Raw genomic sequence first — 24102 nt, forward strand, 5'->3', positions numbered from 1 at the left:
ACAGCTGCAGGAAGTAATTAGGGTCGTCTTTTTTGGGAAAATGACAGCTATGGTGATAGAAACTACCACACAATACCATGGATCTGCCAAGTGATGAGGACCAACAAAAGAATTTTCCACTGAAAATGGACAGTGAACACGCAGAAGGCTGGATCCAGCCAGATGTGGTCTCTAGAAGCCTGTGAAGCATCTGAAAGCTGTACTTGGTTTGACCAGAATCTAGTTCATTTTCTTCAGAGTAGTTTGTGTGGTGGTGCTATGTTTAGATTTGCGATGAACACAGTGTTAATACACTGTTATTGCTGAGCAGGGCTTGCACAGTGTTAGGGCCTTTTCTGCCTCTCATCCCACCCCCCCAGCAAAGGGGCTGAGACTGCACAAGGAGCTGGGAGAGCACATAGCCCAGACAACTGACCCCAAGTGACCAGAGGCATATTCCACACCATATGGTGTCATGACCAGCATATAAAGGTGGGGGAAGAAGGAGGAAGGGTCATTCGGAGGAATGGTGTTTGTCTTCTGAAGTCACCATTAGGGGTTGTGTAGTCCGGCTTTCCTGGAGATGGCTGAACATCTGCGTGCTCACAAGAAGTGGTGGATGAATTCTTTGTTCTGCTTTGCTGGTGTGTGCAGCTTTTGCTTTACTTATTAAACTGTCTTTATCTCAACCCATGGGTTTTCTCACTTTTACCCTTCTGATTCTCTCCCCAGTTCCAATGAGGGAGAGTGAGTGAGCAGCTGCCTGGGGTAAGCTGCCGGCTGGGGTTCAGCCGCAGGAAGGCAGGCAGAGAGCAGTGAAGAGAATGCCAGAGCAACAGGAAGAGGTCCTGAGAGAAAGGATTATTTGGGAGGATTTTAGGCACGGCCCTGTTCAAACCCCTCCTTTCCCCTGACTGCGGCTGCATTCCGGAGCCCGACCCCGAGGGTGCCGCGCCGCCCGGCCCGGCGCTGCCAGCAGGAGGAGCCCCTCCACCGCGGATGCGGCCCCGCGGCTCCCGGCGCGTCCTTCCCGGCCGGGGGAAAGCCCGCCCGGGGCAAGTCCCTCAGCATAGGGCAGGCTGTCCTCTCCTTTCAAGGAGGGGCAAAGATATACGCATAGGAAACCCCAGTGACAAAATCTGAGCGCGTTGTTTCCTCAGCCCAGCGTGTTAAAGACGCTCCATTGTAGCACAGCACGTGGGATTTTGCCAGATTGAAGGAAGACGATGCATGGGAAGGGGTCTCCCTGGAATTCGGAGTGCTGCATTTAATTTGAAGGCACTAGTAGATTACAGCACGTGATGCTGCTTTGCTGCTCCTGACTGATGTGATTCCTCCAGGTCCTACTCCCCGCACTCGGTTCTCCATCCCTTGGGGGCTCATTTTGAGTTCCCAAAATATTTCTTTGTTCTACTTGTAGTCTGCAAGCTGTCCTTAATTTACACCTTCTTCGTGGGCTTCTTCTCTTCCACTACTGCTCCTATGCGCCACTGCTCCCAAAAGTTGTGTAGTGAAACAAAGTAACTCCTACATTGGTTGGTGAACAGCCACACCTGGAACGCCTTCACTGCAGGCATTCACAGATCCGTAGGTATATTGCACTTTAGAGGATGCAGGTAGCCAAGAGCATTATTCAGGAGTTCTAGGGAGTTCATCCAGGCTCAGTGCTCCCAAGCACCAGAATAAAACACAAATTTCATTGTCTACTTCAGACACAAATAGCACAACATCAGGATTAAATACATATGAGAGAAGAGGGGTTAGCAGACGTCCAACTCCTCCAGTGTGTATCCCTACATCATGGCTTTTGTTAAGATTGTGCTTGTTCCAAACATAATACAATATTTACAACAAGCTCCTCTGGATCTGGTTTTCTTTTTCTACAAATTTGTCCACACTGAAAATGTATTATACAGGATTATTCACCAAAACACACAATCTCCTCACAAGGCAACATCCCATGTACTGAACAAAGATAAATTAGACTTTGCTGAAGTGTTCTGTGAACCTTACCTATCCATCATATTTCAAAATCTTGTCAATTGCACCAGATTTCAGAAGCACTCAGCTTCTGCCAAAACTCTCCCTCTTAGCTGTTTTTCTGATGAGTACAGGGCTGAACTGCACCATTGCACTTCTGGATCCTGTTTACTGTTTTACCACAGTTTAAAGTAGTGGCATGACTCATTTACAATAAGTACTATTTTGTGGTGAAGTGCTGTAATATTGACTGTTTACTTTCAGAATTGCCTCTCATCCAGTGCGGTTTTTCCTAGCCCTGAAGACAAGTTGTGTATTCCCCTGGGACCACATAATGAAAGTACAGCATTTGCTTTTCGCATGTAAACCCAAAGTAAATATTTTCATCCAAAGCAGTTTGCTTCCTATACCACAACTTATGAAGTAACAACTTGTCCCATCTATCACTATTTCAAAGCCAAATGCTCTGAAATAACTTACTTTGAGTTATTTCCAAAGCCTGGCAGGAAGTAAAAGTCACAGGATTGTCAGTCATTATATTCCAGGCATGTTTTAATATCCCAAATTTGGCAGAGGAGAGGCAAATACCTGCCCAACAGTATCAGCTACAGAAAATGGCTGTGTGCAGTCCCTCAAATATTCCCTTTTTGCAGTTTTCACCTGTACATGTATCACTTCCATAAAATAGTACCTCACAAAACAGGGGCTGAGGAAGAGATCTGTCACCTAGGAGGGTTTTTATTTTTTGTTTTACACAACTTTTCATTTACTTCTCAGTTTAATGCAAACAGTCATGTTGGTTTCATATCCATTTAATCAAATTAATTTAAAATACTTTTCTTTGAACAACTGTAGAACATATCCAAACAATGCCCTTCAGTTTCTGATCCAGGACAGCATCTAAGCAGCCAGTTGTGAGGGTTTGGTTCAGACCAGGGGCTTTCATGGAGAGATGAAAAAGAGGCAGGTTCAAAAAGAGATGTGATCAGGGCTGCCTGAAGAACAGCTGTTGCAGAGGCATTGAGCTGGATAAAAATGTTTGTCCAGAACCACATCAGCCAGCACAAAATGCATGGACTCTGTCCAGTCAAGAGCCAGCAATCAAAGGGAGAAAGAGCTTGATTAAAGCGACAGACCCTGAGCCATGTGCAGAAGGGACAATGCACCAAAGAGGCAAGAGGGTGCAAGTCTGTGACAAGTTCACACAGTGGGGTTTAAACTTTAGTTTTGCTCTAGTTGCTTTTGTTCAAGTTACAGATGGTTTCTCTAAGTCAGTGGATTCCCCTCAATCAATATTCCTCAACTGTTTATATATATTTTTTTCCTTCAAATATCCATGGCATTACTTCATTCTGAATAGGGGGACAAAAGTCCAGCAACAACATTCCAAAATCATTGTTTTGGAATTAAAAACATTCCAAAATTATTGCAGCTGTTCTTAAAACAGAACTTGACAAATAAAGAAGCAAAGCATTAATGGCTTTATAAGGAGGATTTTAGCAAAACTGCAAACATCCACATAACCTTATGGCTGTCCACAGGCACAACCTCCAGCAGCTGGCAGACCTCAGCTGTGCTGGGCAGCAGCCACTGCAACACAGGCATCCACATCCCAGTGCTCCATAAAATCACAGAGAGGCTTAGGTTAGAAGGGAACCTAGGGATCATCTAGTTCCAAGCCCTTGCCATGGACTGGGACACTTTCTGCTAGACCAGGTTGCTCAGAGCCCCATCCAACCTGGCCTTGAACACTTCCAGGGATGTGGTATCCACAGCTTCTCTGGGTAACCTGCTTCAGTGTCTCACAGGGGTGTCTGATGGAGCCCAGCTCCATGGTGTTATTTTCGGTTGTTTCAAGACTGACAAGTAATTATTTGATTCATTACAAGTCTGTACACAGTTTTTACTTCACTTTCCTAAGGTACCTGCAAAAGCCACAAAATCACTTGGCCAACTCCTCTGCTTTCCATACTCCCTCCAAATCTGAACCATTTCTGAACCTCGTGATGGAGGTTCAGACTTCAACCACATTTGACAAAGGGAATGGGTTCTTTTATTTTCCATAAACCAGTACTCATTAGACCCAAAATCACTGTAAATTATTCTCCTTAAATCAAGACAAAAAAAAAGATTCTACCTTATTAAGGCTGATCACAGAGCACTTCCAATGCTGCAAGACACTCAAGGCAAGAGGCAGAACAGCCTCACAGCAGCACGTTTGCCTAGGAACCAAGTAATAGCTCACTGAGTAGTTTAACATACTAAAATGTGCACAGTCATTGCCTGCACAATGCATGGATGCACAGAGTAAACTACATCTCTGCTTTCTAATCTTACTGGAAAAGCTTCCCTGTAGACAGTTTGGAGATCTTGCCTGAACACAGACAGTGAGTGTACAGTAAACAATGATGTGATATTTAGAGGGAAAGGCCATGCCTGGAAGCTGAAGGGAAGCTGTGAGAAATCGCACTGACAAAAAATGCTTCTTCACGGTACAAGTCTGCAGAGTTTGTTTGCAATGCTATGAAGAGGAGCTTCTGGGAAGCCATGGGTTTGGTTGGAAATGAAGCAGAAAAAAGAGACAAGGGATTCTAACGTGGTTGAGAAAAACCAAAGTTCAATGTAGCCAAGATCAGTAGCTTGAAGTTTAGGGGTAGAAGCTTTTCCAGCTGCTCAGGACCTGCATCCCATCCTTCTTTCCTCACAACATGGGCTGATGCGCCGTGAGGTCACAGTGTTCCCCATAGCATCATAGTCATCAGCACATGGATGTGGGAGGCATAATATAGAGGAGAAAACTAGCAGAAAAGAGCAGAATGAGCAACTCGTGTTCTGTGGACAAAAACACCCCAAAATTTCCACCTCATCTGGGACAATACCTGTGGGCAACACAGTGTTTTCAGTCCTGCTTCCCCATCAAAGAAAGCTTGTCACTCCAACCTCTTCCCATAGCCAGGGTTTTCAGTAATGCCAAGCTACAATTTGTCTGCCACCTCCCACTCAAGCTTTCACACTCCTGTTCTTCACAGTGTGCACAGCACACAGGACATGCTGCCTTGCTGAAGGGCCACATCAGTACTTCTCCTATCAGGATCACAAGACAAGGGCATTTTCTCTGTGGTTTTCTTATGTCAGAGGTCAGCCCCATGTCACAGCTCCCTGTTTCCTTTGTCATGTCCCCCCCACAGTGCACCTTTGCACAAGGCCACCTGTCAGGGTCCCTCCCCCCTGTACTTCACATGTGTGCAAACCCACTGCTGCCATGCTTTTGGTTTGGAGTACAGCACAAAGCAGGACTGTTTCCACAGAGCGGTTGAACTAGCCTTTAAAAGTCTGCCAAGAAGAATCCTCCTGGCACACACTGCATCAGACCCTGCACATGAATCCAGCCTTACAGACATGTATAATGATTAAGGTAGGAATTACTTTTCCTCCTGCCATACACAAGTGCCTCTCAACTTACACAGATGCATCTAAGCTCTTTATCTACCGACGTGCAGAACACAGAACTCTTCATGTTCAGTATTTCGTGGTGGATATTGATAAAATATGATGCTCTTAATGAGCAGGAAGTCATTCAGAATAGCCAGAGAATTATATTCTTTTTCTTTAATCAAGTTCTTCCCTACTAGTGGTAAATCTGTTGAAACACATTGAAATGTTACATTATTTCTTACCTTGAAGTGTTATTTCACTTCCTAATAGAACCGAGTTCATCTGAATTATTTTGAAGCCACATCTAAACAGATTCCAAAAACCCAGCACCCTAAATGGGAAGAGGGAGATGGGGAGCAGAAGGAAGCTCCCATAATCCAAGGAGACCTGCTACACCAATTAGTCACACAAGCTATGGGGCTGAATGCAATTCACCCAAGAGTACAGGGGAGCTGGTGGAGGTCCTCATTGAGACACTTTCCACCATTTCAGAGTCACAGACTGGTCAAGGTTTAAAAGTACCACCAGTGGGCCATCTAGTCCAACATCCCTGCTGTGGGTGTTATATACCTGGACTTTAGTAAAGCCTTTGAAACTGTCTCCCGCAGCATTTTCCTGGAGAAACTGGCTGCTCATGGCATGGATAGGTACACTGCTCAAGGCGTAAAAAACTGCTTGGATGGTCAGGCCCAGTGAATGGTGGTGAATGGAGTTACATCCAGTGGCTGAATGGTCACAAGTGGTGCTCCCCAGGGGAGTTTAATATGTTTAATATCTTCAACAACCTGGATGAGAGGATCAGGTGCACCCTTGGTCAATGTGCAGACAACACAAATTGGGCAGGATGTTGAGCTGCTGCAGGGCAGGAAGGCTCTGCAGATGGATCTGGACAGGTTGGATTGATGAGTCAAGGCCAGGGGTATGAGGTTCAACAAGGCCAAGTGTCAGGTCCTGCACTTGGGTCCCAACAATTCCAGGCAGTGCTACAGGCTGGGGCAGAGAGGCTGGAAAGCTGCCTGGCAGAAAAGATCCAGGAGGGGCTGCTTAACAGCAGCTGAACATGAGCCAGCAGTGCCCAGGTGGCCAAGAAGGCCAAGGCCATCCTGGCCTGGGTCAGCAAGAGTGTGGCCAGCAGGACCAGGGCAGTGATTGTCCCCCTTGTACTCAACACTGGTGAGGCCACACCTCAAATCCTGTGCTCAGTTCCAACAAGGACATTGGAGGGCCTGGAGAGTGTCCAGAGAAGGGCAACAGAGCTGGTGAAGGGTCTGGAGAGTGAATCATACGAGGAGTGGCTGAGGGAGCTGGAACTGCTTAGCCTGGAGAAAGAAGGCTCAGTGGGGCCTGACAAGTAAAGATGAGACAGAGGAACATGGAGCCAGGTCTAGATGCTGCAGCAGAAATCCTGCTGAAAATGTGGTGGCCGTGCCAGGGCAGGGGCACTTTCTTGAACCTGTATTTACAAATGCTTGTCATCAAGCCCAAGGTAGTCACCATGCTCCCTCAATGCACTGCTCTTTCCCCCTCCCAGCACTGTTAATAGCCCTATATCATAAATTCCCAGCACCGATGAAATCATGTGCAGTGGATGGAGCATGCATTGCATCATCCCAGTGTTTTCTCAATTCAGTGTCAGAATGGAGATTTCATGTGTTAGAACTGATAAAATCAGTCTCGTAGCAATAGATTTTTCTCAGTTCCTCTGAAATTCTGCCTGACAATAAACCTGATCCTGTGTTACCTCCACACTGCATTATGCTGAAAGAGCCCTTGTGATGCTGAATGTATAGATGCTACAATAAGTCACGTGTGCCGCAGGGAAGTGCTAAAACCCCCACACAAATCCCATGGGCACAGCTAGGTCAAATGCTACATGAACGCTTTCAACTGTGGCTGTCTACAACTTTGTACCACAGGCCAAAAGGTATTTAATAGACTGTACTTCCTGGAGCTTGAAAAGCTGCTCCAAAATATACAAAAAGCCAACTCCATTTGGTTATAAAAGCATATAAAATTACAGATATTAACAAATGCAGGGAAACCAAGTAGTTTCTGACAAAGCAGAAGCTAACACAGTCCCCTGCTGGAAAAATATTGCAAAAACATGCTATTTCTGTACTGTTCATCTATGTCTACTGCAAACACACAGCTATCATAGGCTGCTTGACTGACAAGAGATGGCTAGCAAAGCCTGAGCAATACACTAAGAAAAAAATAAATTGTTTGGGGAATCTTACCAGGCCTACATATGACAGCAGAATGGACATTAGGGAAAGGTTTGTCCTGGTTTCAACTGGGATAGAGTTCATTTTGTTCTTAGCAGCTGGTACAGTGCTAAGTTTTGGATTCAGTGAAATGTGCATGGGGCCTTCCTTGCCCAGGTTGGTTAGCACTGCCATGTTATTGCAAAGCCAGCAGGTAGGCCTGCAAGTGTACATGGCACACCCACACAAATGGGGGATCGGATGGATTCATGGCCATTCAAGACAGTGCCTGGGGAAAAGAATATCACTGAACTGAGCTCTGCCATGCACAGAGGAGAGCCTGTGCATGTTCAACAAAGAAAGGGAATGAGATCAGTGAGAATCTGCAGGAACTAATGGGAGCACCTGAGCAAATTTTGGACTGTGAAGACCTGCATTAAGTAATTGGCACCATGGTTGTAACTATTCATTGTAACTTGCTGAACTGTAGCTCTCATTTCCTCCTAAGGACACAAGAATTATACTTAGGCCTGGACAATGGTTTTAAGGCAGCCACTCAAATCAATGGAGAGCTCAGGAGGTTAATTGAGTTCCAAATCCAGGCTCAGCTCCCCTTCCAAGATAGTATTTGATTCATGTGTATTAAAGAGAAAGCTCAAGTGCTGAGCACACAAGGTAAAATATGGCAAGTCTACATCTGTTTTCCAGATGATGAAGCATGCCTTGCACAGCAGATTCATTTCAGATTTCATCTCAGCATTTCTCCAAAGGGCAAAGTCCCCTTTTCTGGGACCCTTCAGCATCAGCACTGTGGGACTTATGGAGCATCTACAGATACACACACACATTAACCCATACTGCCTCTGACTATTGCAGGCCTCTCACTCCCATCTCTCATGACCTATCACAGCAAGTGAAGGTGTCCACTGAAAGTGGGTAACAGCAAGTTCTGCACCTGAATTTCTGAGCCTGGTAGGTGTAGCAGCTCCAGCAGGATGTAACTGAGACACCCCTTGAACAAGCAGGACACAGCTAAGCCTCAGACGAAATGGTAGTGCCTTGAGGAACACACATTTTAGAGTGCAGCAGTGAGGGAAGAGCGCAACAAAAAGTTGTGTGAACACCTGGGTTGGAGAAGAAGGGGAACAAGGTGCCACAGGTGCTGGAGAAAGCTCCCCTGAAGCCTCTGGAGACCACCACGGTGAAGCAGGTTTTCCCCTACAGCCCATGGAGGGCTCCACACTGCAGCAGTTGCACTGAAGAAATCTGCAGTCCATAGTGAGCCCACACTGGGACAGGCTCATTGGCAGGAACTGAGCCCAGTATGAACCCACCTTGGAGCATATCTATGCTTGAAGGACTGCCAGCCATGGAGAAAACCAACACTGGAGCAGGGAAAAGCATGAAGTGGGAGCAGGAAAGGAATTCCCCCACTTCCACACCCCTGCACTGCTTGGTGGGGGGAGAGGGGAAGATGGGGCAACTGAAATAGAAGAGTCAAGTTCAGCCTAAGAAGTGGGATAAGGGAAAGGTGACTTAGTTTTTCTGTTTGTTAATGATAAGAAATCAGTGTTTTTTTTCTCAATGCACAAGTTTTCCATCTTATTCCTTCTCCTGTGTCCTGCTGAGGGAGGAGGAGTAAGAGAGTGGCTGGGTGAGGGTCTGGCAGCCAGCCATGGTCAACCCCCCACAACAAAAAACATTCAAAGAGAAAAATCGCCAAAACCACTTCAGGTGACGAGGAAATGACAATTTCAAATTGTGTAAAATACCCATCTGTACAGTGATGAACCCAGAGAAAGGCTGGAAAGTGAGACTTCCGAGAATAGTTATAAACCTCTACAATTAAAGTCCTCTGTTCTAAGGATATCTCCTTGCTAAACTAAGCTGGAATAAATACATCATTTCACACACCCAAGATGTTACTAATCCCTTCAAATGCCTTGTCCAAAGGCTGAAACCATCTTTTCAAACAAATGACTCCCTGCATTTTTCCTTAACCCATCCCACCATCTGGCATAAAGCCAGAAAATTCTGCTACCATAAGAATCATCCCTCTCCCCTATCTCAGGCAGCACCAACCACAATAAGTCTCTATGACACACATCACAAATTTCTGTCTATTCAGATTAATCATGCATGTAGACATATTTTACTCAATTGATGCAGTTTCTAGTGTTTCTTGTGGGGTATGCCCAGCCCCTGCCCTGACCATCTCCCTGGACTGATCACCTCTTCCTGGGTCAGAGCCACTGACCCCATCACCAGCTGTAATAGTTTCTTGCTTTTTTTCCTTTCACTATTTTCTGTCTTTGACCTCCTCCATTTCTTACATTACCTGAGCAGGTCAGGTTGCCAAATAAAGTGAACATTTCTCAATGCAAGACAGTTAAGATCCTCCTTCTCACCCCTCTAAACAACCCTTGCATTGTTTTGTTTTCCAGGCATCAATTTACTATTTATAAAAGACCATGAAAAAGCTCTTTCAAGATAGTATAGCAGCTACTATATTGGAGAGGTGGTTATTTGTATAAAAGGCAAAAAATTAAAGCAATTTCCCTTCTTTATCTCATAGCCCACATATTAGATGAAATGTAACACGTCATAGGGTGGGGGAAAAATTCATGGTTTAATTACAATGTAGCATAAACGCTTTAGTAGTGGATACCAGGATATTATTGTGACATCTAAACTAGAGTTCTCCACAGACACTGTGAACAGGATACTCTAAATTCCCTAAATGATTTGCATTAAGAAGGTTTATACAAAAGCAGTCAGTTACTCAATCTTTAAGATGTCATGACAGGGTGAGACAAACACACATACATCAGTAAGTACAGAGAAATGTTATGCTACATTTTGGACAGGTCAGAACTGAAAGTGCTTCACATCTATAGGATAAGAAATGGCTTCATCTCCTCATCCCTAAATGATGAGAGCAAACAAACAACCCTTTAATAGGTTAAATAAACAGTGCCCCATTTATCCATGCTTATATAAAGTTTCCAACAATTCAGAAGGTCCATGGTGACATTTACAATCTATATACACTGTAACAAATTGTCAATGAAGAAAAGTTCAGGTACTCCTTGGTTCCCAAAAGCCGGAAACTGCTCTCTGCACTAGAGACAAAAGCTATCTATAACATTAGGTCAGATTTCTTTTTTGCCTCCTTTTTTTGTGTGTGTGTGTGTTTGTGTAAGAATTAGTCCTTCCAAACCACCTTGAATAAAATCAGTCCCTAAGTCCTGGTCATATTTAACAACTGCTTCATCATTCAGTGTTTAAGGCATGTTCATAAGATGTCAGTATAGGGGTACTGTCAGAAATTATAATATCACAGATACTAAGAGTCAGCAGATTTACATAGCAACACCACTCTTTACAATATAATGTAAAACAAGTTGTTGTGATGGAAGTTGTTCCTGAGTTAAAATTTGCTAAATACTGCAAAGGTTAATGTTTTCCTTTCATACTTCTTCCTCTGGAATGTCCTTTCGCATATGCTCAATTGAAAATTAAAAACCACTCTGAAAATACCCTGGATGTCAGAAAGTGAAAATGTTAGCAAAATTCTAATTGTATTGGCATTCCCAAGTCTAAATTTGGCCAGGATAGTATGCATTTGCAGGGGTTGGTATCACTTAGCCTTTAGCAAGAATATTTTCTAAATGCGAAGATAAATATAGTGTCAGTCCACATTTCTGGGCAACCGCAAATATCAAGGGAAGATTTTGGTATCAAGAATTAACAAATTCAAAGTTTTGTGAATATATATAACTCTGATAATGTAGGCTTTTCCATTTTCTCCTCCCTTAGAATTAAAGGAAAACATTTTTAAATTGCAGAAACACAAGACACCTACAAATTCAGCTTTCTAAAACAACTTGTCTACTCAGATTATGAAGCATCCATTCCCACAGAATTGTTTCTCAAGTATGTAATCATTGACAGAATTTCCTATTTTAAAAAACCTGTTCTTGACTGGAAAAAGTGGATAGCTTTAAAAATAGATTTGTCATTAGATTCAAAATGTGCATGACAATTTTTACACCCCAAATCATCCTGGCTCCAACTCACTAAAGTTTGTACAAACCTTTGCTCAAGTCTGAGCATTACATTTAGCTGGAGTTAAAGAGCAGTAGAAAATCAGAATGACAAAAGTTGTGACTCAAGTCTGTGCTATACCTGCACTTCTGACTCAGTTGAACACAAACCCCTCAGAAAGCTGCACTGTCTGGAGTCATATCCAAAGTTTGATGAAATCCATGAAAACAATGAGTTTTAATGGGATTAGTATTTTAAGTGCTCCATCTGAAGCTCATTGTTTGCAGGGATGTATCATCTCCTATTTTAAATACAAGAAACTGCAGTAATTGCACCTATCAGACTAGGGAATTAATGTTCCTTTATGTATTTTAAAATCCGTCAGCAGTGCAAATTATGAATTACAGTACAATTTAAAAAATCTTACTTCCACATTTCTTTCCATTTAAATCCCAATAGGACAGAAATCAGCAACATGCAAAGAAAACAGGGTGGGAAAGGAATGACTGCTTCCACAGTATGGGAACTCCAAACAGAGAATCTTATATAGTGGTATAGAAACAAAGCTCTGAATGAAGTTTGGCCTAGCCCATGTGTCTTATGCACAAAGGTTAGCTAAAATTTAATTGCTGTGACCATAAAATATAAATAGCAACAATTTATTCACAAAATTCTGGATTAGATTGATTTTTTTCCTTTAACAAACTGTATGATCTGTTATCAGCCAGCTGTATGTTTAAGCACAACAATAGAAAATGTAGTACATAAACACCTAAAAATCACAGTCATAAAAAGCAGGCAAGTACATCAGTCTTTTGGTGGCCAAAGCACAATAGATTAGTCTGCCAAACAAGTGTATGTGAATGTAAATTGTGGACATTAGATTTGTTAAAAATTGTTTATACTGTCAATAAACAATCTCCTGTATTTTAATACTGTTCTTAAGGAACTGTAAACTGTTTAAAGTAACAGGTAACAGTAAAGGATTTAAATATAGTGGTAAATAGGAAAAATAGGGGTTTAAATTTGCATGTGTGGTAAGTGGGTAATTTGGAAATAATTCATAATTATCCACAAAGAACTCTGACCTTTCTTAGGTAAGACAGTACTGCCATCATTTCTAACACTTGTGACCATTATAATAACACAAGAAAAAAAACCCCAACATATCAGCCCTGATACATCAATCACATATGCATTCTAAATTACAGCTATTTACATGAAAAATACATATTTAATTAAAAAGCCACTGAAAAACATGGATTTTTAGTCAGGTGCTGCACTTTCTGCAAAATGAGGTAATTTGGATGCAAACAAATTAAGTTTAGTAGAGTTCAGGATTCACGGTCTCCAGGTTTAAAGTACAGATTGCTTCAGTAAATAGCTTGACTCTTTCTGTATGTTCAGAGCAAGAAATCACTAGATCCAGTTAAATCCTGTTTTATAGTGCTCTTGATGCAACACTGACTAATGTCAGAAGGCTTCCCAGCTCAGTTTTACAACTGGTCTTTCAATAGAAAGAAGAAGGGGAAAAAAAAAAAAGAAGTGGTTATAAGTTGGTTTCATCCCAAGACGGATCATTCATATTCTTTAGAACTTTTCTAACAAGCTTCTCCAAGTCCTTGCGAGCTCTTTGTTCCTCTTCTAATGATTTCTTCATCTTTTTGTTATCCTGTTTAACAGAGACAGAGATATTACGTTTGTTTTGGGAGCTTTTAACAGATCTGACTACACATACACTGTCAATTACAAATTCTGAAGGCTCTTCTCAGTAAAACCAATAGCAGCTGTTCAGAAGCAAAGCTTCTATTAAATCTTCACAAGTTACACAGTTATTTCACACAATGCAACAAAAGCCACCAAATGGAAACGGAGCTACTTCCTATTTGTACTTGGGGGCCCTTTATACAGAAAGTGCTAGTAACAGATGGCCACTAATCTTGAATTCTTCTGCTCAAATCTGATCAATGAGGAGTAGAATATATTTGTTGCTAATGGAGAAGGGAAATGGAGCAATAAGCAGACTAAATATTCCCTGTAAGAACCTCCTGTGATTTTAACTGGTTTCAATATCCCAAAAGCTTCTTAAAACTTAATGCAAATTAACTTGCTTCATTAGGAATGTAAATAGTTGAGAGGAGTATCCTGAAAACCATTACGTTCTCTGAAAAGCGTTCTGTGACTAGATTTTAAACTAGACTGATGACTACCAGCAGTCTAAGAGAAGTCTGAATTTCAAGGAACACCATCTCTCCACATGTATATTCAAAAGTGTGTTCTCACTGTTTAGTGCCATCAGGCAGTATTGAAATAAATGAACAACAGGACTGTAAGGGTGACAGACCAATCCACAGGAATGCTTACACTATTTAATCCTGTACAGGTCAAGGTGATGCTGGGAACAGCAGGGAAGGAACCAGAAGATAAAGAAAACATTTAAAGAAGGCCCCAAGATAAGTCTAACAGTGTTTAACAAACACAGGCCTGCAATCCAAGGGTCCAACTGAACTCCCATTAGCTGTCATTTATAGACATTTCTAGAAACAGGATAGGATCATAAAATCATAGAATATGAGTTGAATTGGAAAGGACTCATCAAGATCATTAAGTCCAACTCCTGGCCCTGCACAGGACACTCCAAGAATCACACCATGTGCCTGAGAGCATTGTCCAAATGCTTCCTGAATTCAGACAGGCTTGGTGCTGTGACCACTTCCCTGGGGAGTCTGTTCCAGTGCCCAACCACCCTCTGGGTGAAAACCTTTTTCCTGATATCCCACCTAAACCTACCCTGACTCAGCTTCATGCTGTTTCCTCAAGTCCTGTCATTGGTCACCAGAAGAGATCGGTACCTGCTCCTCTGCTTCCTGTCACAAGAAGTTGAAGATCTCAATGAGGTCTCCTCTGAGCCTCCTCTTCTCCAGGCTGAACAGACCAAGTGACCTCAGCCAGCTTCCCCTCAAGGCCGTTCACCATCCTCATGGCCCCTCTTTGGACACTCTCTACTCATTCAATACCTTTCTTATATTGTGGCACCCAAAGCTGCCCCCAGCACTCGAGGTGAGGCCGCCCCAGTGCAGAGCAGAGCAGGACAATCCCCTCCCTTGCCCGGCTGGCGATGCTGTGCCTGATGCCCCCCAGGACAGGGTTGGCCCTCCTGGCTGCCAGGGCACTGCTGGCTCAGGTTCAGCTTGTCATCCACCAGGACCCCCAGGTCCCTTTCTGTGACACTGCTCTCCAGCTCCTTGTTCTCTTGTCTATACACACAACCAAGTTAATGAGGTCTGTCACCTCATTAACTCCATTCCCTCCTCAAGCCTGTTGAGAAACTCGCAAAGTTCATTATTTCACGTAGATTTAAGTTATTAAGTCAGCCAATTCAGGACCATACTATTCAAGTACATTGCCTGTGGAACAACAGCTACGAATAACCTATGGAAGCTGCTATTTGCAGTCTGGTGTCTACATCCACCAGGATGCTATGTACTCTCAGAGAGCCTTTATCCATAAAGCCCTTGCCAGCTCAGACATTATTTCTGCCACTTCTCTGGTTAGTAGCATCACAGCAGTGAACCAATGAATGCTTTTAAGATGAGATTCCTGAATTCTTGATATAAAAGAGAATGAAATCAGGCTTTTATATGTCTTAGCTTTGGAAGATGTAAGATTGTGAAGAACATCTATTTGGAAAGGCTCCAGAAAAGAGAGCTGTTGCATGAAGCTCAGGAAAAGGTGACTTTCTGTTTAAGTGTCATGGAGCTGAGCAGAGCCTCAGTGAGGCTGCACATTTATTCTCTGTACAAAAGCAGGAGGCCACAGGAGTATCAGTGGGCTATTATTGCTGCTTTTATTATGCGAATTGTGTTTTTAAAAAGACTTTCAAATTCACGTCTAACCTGGGATACTCATTCTTTATATGCTGAACACAGCAGAACTTAAGTATGCAATGCATCAACTGTCCTATTTCAAGGAATATGCATTACATCCTTAGAAATACTGGGCATGCTTACAGATGGCAAAGAATTCACATTTATAGCCCTAGACCTTAAGAAATTTGAATACAAATCCTTTTTACATTAACACAGGAAATTTTATCCAACTTCTGGAGTCAGACTGGTAAGCAAATTCACACCTCGCAGAGTGAGGAAAACCCAATGCTTTTTTTCACCTACACATTAAGCAAAGACTACATGCAGCACCACTAGCATGGTTAAAACAAGCTATATCCTGATAAGAAGATATTTTTATTTATTCATGGTGAATATTTAGAACAAGTGACAAAGAAGCACCCAGAGCTAACGTGAAGCCCTCATTTTAAAAAAGCCATGTGATAGGCACTGAAAAGGACTGCTGTCTGGAAATGAGCGGTTTTAAGAACTGATTGATAAGAGGTGTTCAGGTTACTGTAAGATTGTATCATTTTAGAACTATAAATCTCTGGTTCTATTTAGGCCTTTATTAGCATTCTCAAGCAACTACGATTTCTTAGTCACTGTAAGCTTACTTTGCTGGTGATACAGCACAACTGAATTTGTTTAACACTTCCACCATTTTAGAAGCTGCAACATCCAAAACCAGCTTAGTAATTCACCTCAGAGAAACAATACTCAATGCTATTCTCAAAAGACTGATAACAACAGGGAGTGCTTTTCGGCAAATGGTATTTTACTTCTGAAAGTAGATCTAGTCCAAAATTCAAGTTAATGACTGTCAAAGTGAACTTGCAAGCCATATTTAGTTTTAAAACAAGTCTTCTATCTTTTCCTTCTCCATGTTGCTATATATGTAGCAAGTTACCAACCTGTCTTAACTCCTGTACTTCATCCTTTAATGCATATACTGTGTCAACAAGGCTTCTAAAATGAAAAAAGAAGATCATCTGTAACAACAGTTTTCAGAAATACACATCTAAATCTATTATTAGACAAAACCGTAAAATGAAATGCAATTAAATAGAAAACACCCCATACCCCACAGCTAATAGCTAATTTCGAACCTGTGTTAAAAAAATACATTGTCTAATCCTGATTTATATCCACTAAGGCAAGGACTTGTTACCAGCTTCTGTGAAAAGAAACACCTCTCAAGCACTTAAGAGACCTCTACTGGTTTCTGTATTACAGCTTTCTACAACAGAACAGTAGTTTCATTTCCAACATAACACTTTACCAAAAAAGTAGAACGACGCCACATGCTAACAAGAAGGATGACACCAATTTAATACTGAAATCTGACAGCACTTGGAAAAATTATTTGTAAGTGAAGCACATCACTTCTTGGCACAGGTGGAAAAAGTTGCACAGCATATACAAAGAAACCAGACATTTAAATGAAGGCCAACTGCACTTAGAGGACTGGCAGCATACTCCAAATAACTCTGCTCCAACTACAAACATACCACACAGACCCTACTATAATGGGAGACAGGAGGAGGAAGAAGAGCGCAAAGTTTACTACTTTAATTCATCATTCATTAAACGTTTTCTTACTTCTCTTCTATAACAGTCTGACCATTACTTTTAGTTTCTTCTACAATAATTTTTTCTTCTTCTGGAAGCAGGACTTGAGGAGCTGATTCTTTACGGGAACCTGTTGTAAAAATATATTAAAAAATGAGCAACTCACAAATGCCACTGAGACATTTCAAAGATTATTCTTTCATTCACTGCATGATACACCCCCATGACCAAGCTATACCACTTTCCATTTCCCCCTTCCCTCTATGCACAAGTTACTGACACATTTGTTACTTTTGAAATCACAGCCTTACAACAACAAAAGGTTGTCTGACACTCGTATCCCACTGCTGACATAACGCCCGAGTCATTGACGGGGATGTTACACTGTTCAAGGAATAGTGCACTACTCAACCATCAGTAAAAGCTGTGCAAATTCCCCATGGCAGACTGAGAAAGAAAGACATAGCTCTGATTAAGTAACAGTGATTTAAGCCTCAAGGACAGATTCTGATCTCACATTGATACAAAACCAAGAAACTATTCTGCTCTAAACCCATTACTCTGTCAGTAAGGAGCAGAATAGTGGCATCAAATGACACAGCAATTAAAGAAAAATAAGTGAAAACCCTTTTCGCCAAAACACTGTAAGCACCACACCTGTGTGTGTGCGTGCACATATACATGCAAATCCTCTTACACATAGCCTTTTAGTCCTATAATTCATTCCTACCAAATGAAATACACTCTTTGTATTTAATAGATGTTTTAAAAAGCACTGCATGGTTTGATGATAAAAACTCAAAGCATTCCAATATCTTCAGAACTTTTTCCACACATTACAATTTATGACATCAAGATAAAATGTAGATTATAAAAAAATAGCTCTGACTAGAAAAATCTACAGCCCAGAAATGTGCATCCACCCATAAGTACATAAAGTATGTATTCTACAAAGATTATTTAATTAGGCTGCAACAAATTACAAGGGTTTTTTTTAAGAAGGTCGGTAAATAAATTGGTGTCTAAGCATTTGTACAGAATTCAAACACTGCAGATAAAGCATTTCTTAAATTTTTTAACTAAGACATTGGTTTTAACAATCAAGGTATACCTGCCTACCAATTCACTGTAGTGAACTTTCATTAACCAGGAATTTCTTAAGTCTCATACAGTTCAAACTGATAACTTGGTACTACAGAGCACATGCCTGTCCAGAGAAATTAATTGCTGAACAGCTGCTTTGTGATAACAGCACTTTTCTTTATGATTCATAGTAAAATACATAATATAAACAAATTAAAAAGTTGAATAAATCACACTCACTAAAAAATACTAACTTCCTAAACAGCTGCAGTCTTGAGTTCTGAACAGTGAGCTTGTAGGGACCCTACCTTATCTGTACATGTTTGGACCCAACCTTAGTTGTACATATTTAGCTATTTAAACTATTTTAGCAAACAATAACAAATGTTTTTAATTAAGAAAACAGTTTCCTTAAGCTTACAGTAAAGATCTAATGTATCAGTATATGGTTGTCAAAATCATATGGAATAAAGATAACTTCAGATTTGAGAAACAATCACGTCCTTGAAAGCTGTAAGTTCTTCTTACAGAATGAAGAGATCTTTTAAGAGTTAATACACTTCCACTGCCACCTATTTTCCAGAAGGAACAACCTATAAAACAAACATATCCAAACTCTGTAGGGAGGTCAAGGACACTTCCCTGTTTGTGCTGTCAAACTCTAAGTGTTAAAAGCTCTCTTATGTTTATTTCAGTCAATTGCTTACTGCTCTGCTTTATTAGCCTTGCAGGTAACAGAACTGAATTGTGGGAATTAGTTGGCAGCAGCTGCTACCAGATCACTGCATTTTGGGTCTCTGTACTGATGTGGAGCACACCTCAGCCCAGCACAGGCCAAGGGAGGGAGAACTGACCAAGGGGGAGAGAACTGCCATGTGTTTCGCACCCATGACTCCCTCCACCCAAATGGAGCACGCGTTATCTTTCTCCTTCTATAGAGCTGCATCCAGCTGTCTGCTTGGGCAGGGTAACATGGGTCCTTGCAAAGCACAAATAGCATGGAGGAGACAGCTTGACAACAAATGTCCCAGCTGTTCAGTTATACACACACATGCATGTGAAGCAGATGTCTACAGCAGCGTATCCTGATGAATGTACAGCAGAGCACAGCACACAACACTGCTGAGACACACAAAGCAGCTCACCAACACTATACATACAAGGAGACCTCACACTACACAAACACACACAATGCAAAACTGCTGCTGTGAACACTGACCTTCCTGTGCCATGGGACAGCAGCTACAGCAGAACACAAGTCTCACTCTCGCCTTCATTGCTCCAACACCTCTGGTAATACAAACCCTTGCTTGTATGTCAGAACTCTCGCTGCTCTTATGGTTTGTACTTATGCAAAACCCCCCACACTTTCTCCTTTCTCGTGGTTTAGGTTTTTTGAGCTTTGGTGGGTTTTTCTTTCTTGTAGATTTTTTTTCCTATACCCCACAAGCACTTGCTGAGTATCAAAGGTACAAACACACAGCACATCTACCCTCCCACAAAGGATCCGGTCATCAAATCAGTACGTGCACAGTAACATCAGAGATGAAGTGTCAAGTTCTAAAGGCAAAAGGAAGCTATTTCAAAATACTGCTTTTCTGCACCACTTACGCCAGCAGCTATCCTTTTTTTTTTTTTTTTTTTTTAAGGTGCTTTTTTTTGCAATTATACATCTGGAAGGAACTTCAAGCAGAGTCATCTCATCACTGGTACTCAGCAATATCCCCTAAATTGCACCTTGTGCCTTCATCAGGTTCTATATGCTTATCCTCTGTGTAACCATTTCGCTCTGCAAAAGCTACAGCTTTAGGACACACAGAAAGGGTTGTGTTACAGTACAGTGGGCACTTCCCACTGAATCAATACTGAAAGGACAGTCAAGGAGGTTCCAGCAGCTTAGATAATCCTAAACACCTTTGAGACATACTCCACATTTTCATGAAATAGGGTGGAAGAATCAAGTTACTTTCGTTTGCCATATCTACTATTCCTCAATCCTAAGCATCCAGGTTTCACACTAAATTTTATTACAAGACACTATTCCAAGTCAAAAAGGCCAAATGACTATACTTAAATTGACCTCAAACAACTGCCTAATACACCTTGACACACCATAACCACAGGTACCAGTCAGTTAGTTTGTTGGGGAGTTTTTGTGGAGGGATTTGTTGTTGTCGTTGCTGTTTTTTGGTTTAGTTTGGGTTTGCATTTTTTTTAAAGATGGACACTCCACACCCCAAGCTACACAAAACAGGGTTTCATTTGGTTTGGGGGTTTTTTTGGCAGGGGGAGGGTATTCAGGGAAGGAAGGTGGATGGGACAAGAAAGGATGTTTGACAAACCCAAACCATTACTTCAAGATCAGCAAACAAATATTAAGGCCAAGTAAGTTGCTGTAACTTCTCAACATGGAACTGTTAAATCTAGGGTCTTGGAAGAATGACCCCACTGTTTAGAAGTCTGTTGAATAATTAAGGCAAACAACTGACCACTACAATCAAGTTTCAACTAAGTTTCCATAAATTAAATTCCATCCAAAAAAAAAAAAGATCTATTCAATATCAGTATCTCTCAGTCCTAGAGTGGAGAATAAAGAATTACACTTTTTGACAATACTATACCCTAAATTATAGGTTTAGCAAATTTAGCCCGTTCTAACACCAAACCAGGAAGATACTATAGCAGAAGCTGAATGCAACAGAGGTTCTCACTGATGTCTGTTTGTAATCCTAACTCACAACCTCAGCCTTTTATTCACTCTCCCCCAAAAGGAGCTTGACATCTTACATAATGGTTGACACTGAGTCAACCCCCCTGCCTTGGGCAGGGACACCTTCCACGAGACCAGGTTGCTCAAAGCCCCATCCAAACAGGCCTTGAGCACTTCCAGGGATGAGGCATCCACAATTTCTCTGGGCACCATGCTATTTTAATACGGAACCATCCTGGTTCCTGACAGAAGCCAGGCTTCAGAAAGAGCTGTACTGGTAAACAGTCTGGTCGGTCCTTTGTTTTGAATCACTTAGCAGACAAATATGAAGGGAATCCAGAAGTTTTGCAGGAGGGAAGTAAGAAAAGGAGGATGAAATTCAGAAACCGTTCCACTTTAAGTGGATATTAAATTTCTGCCTATGTTCAAAGACCTTGTCTGTCCAGGAACCATTTAAGCCAAGAGTAAAATGGAGGTGGGTATCCACGTCACCTGCTTAAAATAGCTAATTTCAGGGCATCAAGTTAAAAGCCAGCTCTCCCCAGTCAACCAAGAACAGCTTCCTCCAGCTGGTGAATGGGAGGAGAAGGCTCATAGTCATAGAAGACTATGAGTGTCCTAATTTAAGCTATGGAAGTCAGACGTGTGGGGATGGTGGTTAATTTCCAGAAGTGCACAGCATAATCTGAGGCCATGAGCAAAGACTCTGTTGAACAGCTTTTAAGTATTATTGTTTTCTTCACTTCTTCATACCTTTACTGTGATTAGGAGAGGTAAGGAGTGGAACAAGACAAGGATAAAGGTCAAAAATTTGGAACAGTACTTGTAAATATACAGTTCTGTTTTTCACCAACTTTACAAGCTAAGAAGCTCTCAGAAATTAAATTTACTTGAGTTTCAAAGAAAGAAGCATGACTTGCCACTGAAAAACAAGTGTGAATATACACAACTGTTTAGATCAACCATTAACCACTGGCATGTACAGACATGTACATCTCCTAGTGAAGTAAATGTTAGGCAAAAAAAAGTTACTTGTCATTTTAAATATTCAGTGTTCCACTGTATTTTTTATATTAAAGATGTTAAAGTGGATGAGCACACCTGCCAAATTAACCTGCTCTTTCTTAATAAATTTTTCATGAGGTCCTAATACAAAGAATCCAAAAAATGGTGGCTCCCAGACTCTGCCTGTGTTGAGATTTAGAAATCGGAAAAATCTGTGCTACAGATCTGCTAAAATCAAAAGGGTACCCTTTAATGTCTTTGTAAAGAAAATACAAACCAGAATTCAAATATCAGCTAAACTTTAGTTCACTGTATAAGATACACCATCATTTGCAAATTCTTGGGAATAACAAAAAAGGATTGGGCATGAAGTTGTTTTGTCTTTTTTTTTTAAACGAATAGAGATACACAAACAGGAAAAAAAAAAATCCACATGACTCAGATGACTGATTTAGGCATTTTTCAGCAATATGCTCAGATGAGTAAAATGGAAACAAAGTGGACCGAAATATAACTTCATATGTAAGTGTTAGTCATATAAGAACAGAATGAATAATTTGATAATACAAATACACCATCTGAAGACATGGGAGATTTCTAAGACAACATTTGGAAAGAGCTACCCCACTAAACTTTCTGTATTTCACCAACCAGTACAAAAACTTCCAACCAGACGGCTGCAGGACTAGAGCTGTTACAGTCATAGCAAAACAAAGTTATGACCTTTTAATAGAGAGGAGTGATTATTAAATTTATTCTGATGTAAACATTTTAGCACATATATTAGCTTATTGATTTATTTAAATTCACTCATGTGAGCATCTTTTACGTAGAAACACTATGGATAACTCTTGCTTTAAAAAGAAAAATATTAAATGTAATATTAAATCATGAAAACACATAAGGTTATATACACCTTTAGTATATTCATAAAATTTCTCTCTGGCAACAGGATCTGCAGAAGTAGGTTTTAGATTGTTCCAATAATTCAGCCCAGTATACCAACCAAAAAAAAAAAAAAAAAAAAAAAAAAACAAAACACACACACACAAAACCACTAAAAGGAGGAAAATAAAATCAGTTTAACAGGAGAGGGAGGCAACAGAAGAACAATTTATAGATGGCAATGTATCTGAAATTATTTTTTAAAAAAGGAGGATATAGAAGAATACATACGTAACATTACATTGAATTTCCTGTAGATGTCAACTATATTAAACAAAGATTACACACATGTCAAAAAAGATCTTTCACATCAGCATTTGATTCCTCTGGGAATAAGGAAGGAAGAGAAAGGAGGCATAGGGAGAAGAGGATGTGTTAAGTTACAAGTTCTGCTGTCCTTTCCCCCTGTGTAATAATTAAATATTAAAGTCACAGTCTAGCAAATGCAAAATTTATTTCAACTGTACATAACAGATGTCCTTTTTATATAAAACAAAACACTTAATTGATATATGCAACCACAAACAATATGCATACTGTACAGTACAATGAAACATTCAGATATACATCCATTTTGCATTTTCCAAAGGCAGTCACCTACTGAAGATGGCTTCTCCCATTCACAATGAAGTGCACAATATATATTATTCTTTCTATGTTTTACTTCACTATATACACATTACTGTGTTTTGGCAAGATTACGCAAAACACCAAATTAATATTGGTTGGCTTCAGTTTATGGTAAGCACTAGTTTATGGGAACTCTGCATAAGCCATGAGAAGAGGGCCTGACAATGGCTTGAACCTACCTTCCAGTTCAGGTTCTCCATCCTTCCAGTGTATTTGTAACTGTACACATACAATTTACAGAATTGCATAAACATAAGGTACTGTTATTACCATGACTAAAGTTCCACAAAAATAGAAACACTGAACCTTTGGACTGAATACCACCATTTCCACAATTGCCTTTTTTTTTTGTTTGTTTCGAGCATTTTGCATTAATACTCCTGATCAGTTCACAATAGCTTACAGCCTGTAACACTGAAGACATAGAATGGTTTTAAATGTGCTGTGATGTTAATATGAGAATACACAATATGAGAGATCCTAATTATGATAGTACTTAATGATTTAAATGCTACAATAATTAATGGTGGTAAACTGTCAAAGCTTTGGTGCATAGAAAGTCAAAATCTTCGGATCTGGATAACAAAACTTTCTGTGTGATAAGGAAAGTTCAAGTGCAACAACT

At 40.9% G+C, this 24102-nt stretch overlaps 1 protein-coding gene across 2 annotated transcripts in view; it reads right to left on the reverse strand.

Annotated features, from left to right (window-relative positions):
• Positions 1-10284: 10284 nt before the first annotated feature.
• ARHGEF7 (Rho guanine nucleotide exchange factor 7) overlaps positions 10285-24102 on the reverse strand; it is a 118277-nt gene continuing 104459 nt past the window's right edge. For both annotated transcript variants that reach the window (XM_082277313.1, XM_082277314.1), the window contains exons 19-21: positions 17135-17234; positions 16447-16501; positions 10285-13317 (exon numbers count right to left, since the gene is read on the reverse strand). In XM_082277313.1, the coding sequence (XP_082133439.1) occupies positions 13195-13317; positions 16447-16501; positions 17135-17234 (278 nt within the window). In that variant the 3' untranslated portion in view covers positions 10285-13194. The remainder of the gene's footprint in view (positions 13318-16446; positions 16502-17134; positions 17235-24102) is intronic.

The sequence above is a fragment of the Coloeus monedula genome (assembly GCF_965178545.1).
Source record: "Coloeus monedula genome assembly, chromosome: 3".
In the NCBI taxonomy this organism is placed as follows: domain Eukaryota; kingdom Metazoa; phylum Chordata; class Aves; order Passeriformes; family Corvidae; genus Coloeus; species Coloeus monedula.